The sequence below is a fragment of the Colletes gigas genome, unplaced genomic scaffold, assembly GCF_013123115.1.
Source record: "Colletes gigas isolate AHSC1104 unplaced genomic scaffold, ASM1312311v1 Colletes_gigas_Sc00032, whole genome shotgun sequence".
NCBI classification, from domain to species: Eukaryota; Metazoa; Arthropoda; class Insecta; order Hymenoptera; family Colletidae; genus Colletes; species Colletes gigas.
The window spans coordinates 1,007,040-1,011,858 of record NW_025106661.1 but is presented as its reverse complement, the minus strand read 5'-3'; the positions used below and the strand labels follow the sequence as shown (position 1 = coordinate 1,011,858).

The 4,819-nt window shown below is 34.9% G+C and overlaps 1 protein-coding gene across 1 annotated transcript; it reads right to left on the bottom strand.

Moving 5' to 3' along the window:
* Nucleotides 1–2,004: 2,004 nt before the first annotated feature.
* Nucleotides 2,005–2,973, bottom strand: LOC122402058. The gene has a single exon (XM_043404568.1). The coding sequence runs from the start codon at nt 2,971–2,973 to the stop codon at nt 2,005–2,007; it is 969 nt and encodes a 322-aa protein (XP_043260503.1).
* Between the last annotated feature and the right edge of the window lie 1,846 nt (nt 2,974–4,819).

The window sequence follows — 4,819 nt, the reverse complement described above, 5'->3', positions numbered from 1 at the left end:
GAAACTTTCTTTAATTTGTAATCTATCAGGCGAGCCTCTTGTATCCATTCCTGTGTGACTCGGATAACAAAGAGGGGAATACCGAATCTAATAATCACCTGCTAGTGGTGTAGCAAAAATTAACCCCTTGACGTACGATTTAATTACAAGTAATTTTTCAAACGTATACTATTTAACTTTATTTAAATTTGTTCGTACAAGAAATGACCACGAAAAAGAATTTGTTTTACGAATACTTCGTGAGAAATGTGTTAATTTTAATATATAAGGAAGGCTTAATGATGAGTGAGTACACCCTCATGGTTGTGGGACTTGACATCAAGAACTCGTCATTGTACATCAAGGGGTTATGTTTGCAATTGTTTTGAAGAAATGTAATTTTGTAATAGCTGTAATTGTCGCATCGCGAGCCCTCCGTATGACCGTCAAATAACAAACGAGCCCAACTCAGAAAGAGCCTTGTAAATACCGTCATATAACAAAATTTGTTCTTTCCATACCTGCGCACCAGATGTCTAGCAGTTGTGCGTCAAGCCCGTTACAAACGTTTTTTCCAGCAATTAGGAGTCTAGTTTTATTGCACGCCACGGTCAACCTTCAAGGATACAATAGCACTTTCGCGCGACCATCGACACAGCCAAAAACAGAAAATTTTGGTGACACCCACACCACCCCTTCTTGCAGGGGCTGGCCGTTCACGCCTTACAAAATCTTGTAACCTATCAGTGTTTTTCGCATATTAGTAACCGCCCAAATAGAACTGTATAAAGAGCGACGCTCGCTCAGAAATAAAGGATTCAACAAGAATTTTTCGGAGCATCAACAAACCGACAAGTATTCATTTTTTCGAGTCACCGCATTGCATATCCATCATACGGGTTTAACTTTCCGAACATCGTCGGTGGAAAATTCGTACATGACAGTAATAGTGTACGATATTTTACGTTTAGTATACAGGGTGTTTGGTAATTACTGGTACAATCGCAGAGGAAGAAATTTCATTAGGTTGGTGCACGCGAAATGTCATTTGTATATTAGAAAAAGATCCACGTCAAATTAGAGATCTTGAAGTATTTTATTTTTAGCGAAGAATAAGTTTTTAAATAATATTGAGCAACGGTAAAAATTTATCAAAGTTCCTAATACAAGGTCCAAAGTTCCGATACAATGTTTGTTTCAGAAATATGCATAGCAAACTTGGCTTTCTTGAGAAATCCTAGAACGCAGTGATGTTATAAGATGAAAGTTTGTGTAATGTAAAGGTGATTGTTATGCAAAACACCGTGTTACGTATGCTTGATCTACTGGCTCTTTTACGATAAACAGGCAGACGTCGGAATAATTTGAATACAATTATAATACTTGTCGCCGGTAATTGAGCTCGTTAAGTTAATCATATACTTCAAAGTTTAGCGCCCTATGTAAATGAGATATAATTGATGTTAATGATCTAGGAAAGAAATCTACAAAATCGTCAGAGTTTATAAATATAATGTGATTAGTTAGATAATAAGAGCTGTAATGAGACGAAGGTTTTGCATTGCAAAACATGGGTATTCTCCTAAACGAGTGGAATGTAAAATTTAATTAATTTCTCAAGGAAAGAGCACATGATTAAGTCATCTATTATTTCACGAAACAAGATCACCTATTAATCTACTATAATCCTCGAAAATTTTTGAGCTAAACACGATCAATATTGGATTACAATTATGCTGTCCTCATAAAAATTATCCTTGCACCCTATTTAATACAAATTTAAATTTAGTAAAAGATGGAGGTCAAATAATAGATACGTATTATAGTTTATTTATCTTGGTGTTCTGGATTGCTTAACACGTTGATTGCCAGACCAAACCCCTGAAATTGTCCACCAAAACGAAATTTTGTTTTTAGACAATTGGAAACTACCCACAATTTGTCATTTATTGAGCGTTTTAGGTCACATGCACCTTTTAGGTTATTAGTGACCACAGTTGGGTTACTTAGTGGGGCTAATCATATTTAGAGCAATTGGTATACATTGATGTCTTTTAAGAAGTTTAAAACTTTTCTGCAGGAATCTGTTTCTCGTAAGATCGTTAGTGAGTTTTGTAACTTGTGTTGGATCCTCTTCATATTGTATTTAGGGCAGATTGTCAAGATGTGTTCAATACTATTTCGTACGTTACAGGTGTCGCAGGAATTTGGTTCGGTTTTTGTGATAAGGTATGAGTGTGTCCAGTTCGAGTGTCCTATTCTTAGTCGGGTTATTTTCACTTGGTCTTTTCTATTTAGTAGTAGCGCCGGATTGAAGTCATGTATATTATTTCGAACTTTATGTAGCTTAGTTGGTCTGCTATTTCTCCATTCTTCATTCCACACTTCCGTTTGCGCCTTGGTGCAATGCTTTTGGATGTCTTGATGAGTTGCCTGTTCATATTTCGTTATAGCTGTACTGGAGCTAGCCAGTTTTGCTGCTGTATCAGCCTTTTCATTACCTTCAATACCAATATGGGAGGGAATCCAGGAATATAACACTTCTCTTTTGTCTCGCTTAAGTGTTTCATTTAATTCAATAATGTTTTGGATTACAGTGTTGTTTGTTTCCAAATTTTGTAGGGCGAGTAGGACGCTTTTAGAATCAGTTAGAATGATGGATTTATTGTGTGTTGTTTCTTCTATGTACTTCAAGGCTTGTAGAACAGCTAACGCTTCACTAGTGAATATTGTGAATGTTTCCGGGAGCCTGAATAGGATCTCATGTTCGGGAGTGCATACCGCACATCCAGTCCCCTGTCCTGATTTTGAAGCATCAGTGAAGATTTGCGTATGGTACGGGTATTCATTCGATAATTCAGTATATAGACTTTTGAGAACGTTTGGGTTGATTTGTTTGCCTGCTTTCAGAATTTTATCGAGTATGCAAGGAGGATCTATCGTCCATGGTGGAATTTGATACTGTATTCTTGATATGATTTTTGGTGTATCCATATTTAGTTCTTGCCAGTATGTTTTGACTCTACTATTTAACGGTTCCGGAAGTTTGGGTTTTTCCTTAAATTCATTGAAATGGGCGATGTTAGTTAATTTCTCGTAGATAGGATTTGAAAGCGTTGATAATCTGGTTGCTGCATACGATAAGCTCAGTTGTTTTCTTCGAGTTTCCAGTGGTATTAGACCAGCTTCACATAGAATTGCATTTACCGGACTCGTTCGGAAAGCTCCAGTGACTATTCTAGCTCCGGCATTATGTATAGGTGCTAATAATTTTAGAACGCGTGGTTTTGCAGAATCGTAGACGATTGATCCATAATCTAGTTTAGACAGAACTAAGGCCTTATATGAATTAATTAGAATTTGGAATTCAGCCCCCCAGTTTTTCGAAGCGATGACCTTCAATATATTTAATCTATTGACACATTCTTCTTTGAGCTTTTTAAGGAATGGCGTCCAAGTGTATTTGTTATCAAAAATTAGACCGAGGATTTTTGGAGTGATTGTACTTATTCTTACAGCCACTTTAAAATTCAAGAGTCTTGTCTAGATTTATTTTCTTTAACATCTAATCTTGAGAATTAATTTTTTTAGCTCCTAAGCGAGAAATCATGTCATCCGTATGTGGGTGACGTATCAGTCAATGTGTTAAGGAGAAATCTAAGCGTTTTCGTAGCTACATTGGCAACATCATAGCGAAACTAAGTATCAATAGACTTAGGCACAAGAGAGTGGCCTCAAACCTAATCTTCTTATTTTAAATCTTAAATGGTATGATCATTTATCCTGAGCTGCTTAGTAAAATTTCTATGGATGCACCTTCGACATTAGTTAGATCTCATTCTCTGTTCCAGCCAACAAGGAACAGAACTAAGTTAGTTCCTATCACTATAAATGGGTCATTCCCATTAACAAAACTTTCAACATAACGAATAACCATAATAAAACCATAGACTTTTTCGCGAATTTGATAAATTTATTGCATTAACGGAGCATTAATATAACTATAGTTATTTACATTAATTTTAATAAGTTCTTCGTGTATACCAATATTAGCGTACTGTAGCATCTGTTCCGTTTATAAATGCAATAAATAAATTTTATTAATATTTAACAGAATACTGTTTAAATGTAAATTCTATAGATAAATAATTCAAAAAAATTGCAATATAAGTCACAGTAGTTCATCTAGGTATGAAACCATTTGGTAGTTTATATGCTATATATAATTTTGAAAAAAGTATCTGTGCCACATGTAGACGACTTTAAGAAAGTAGATATAGTATTGTGTAAAGTTATAAAATTTGATATTGTTTTAAGGGCATCAACAGACTATGAATTGCAAAATTATACTGTTTATTTATAGTCGGCATTTGGAGAAAATATTTGATTAACATACTTACGCATTGGACGTCCAAAAATATTAACGATCGAAGCTTTGTACTCCTTGCACGTTTACATGATGGGGCATCTGTATAAATTGTCTGAGGTTAAACAAAAATTTTTTTTCTTATAATTCATACTTCCTTTTTATTTTATTCGAGAACCATGCATTAACGGTGCAAAGTTTTTTTAAAAACGTTTCGCCTGTTTTCGTAATAAATAGCGTCAGATATTTTTTAAAACCGATCGCGATCCGATACAGAATGTTATAAACAATATTTCGATCAAATTTGAAATTAATCGGTCGAGCAGTTATCGTGTTTACCGTTTTAAAAAAGATTATGTTTAAAGTTTCATAATATCCGATCGTGTGTACCGTTGGCGACAACAGGCTATAATTTGCATATTAATGTGAATTTCGATAAGGGGCCACTTGTATATTATTTTTAAGGTTTCAGGT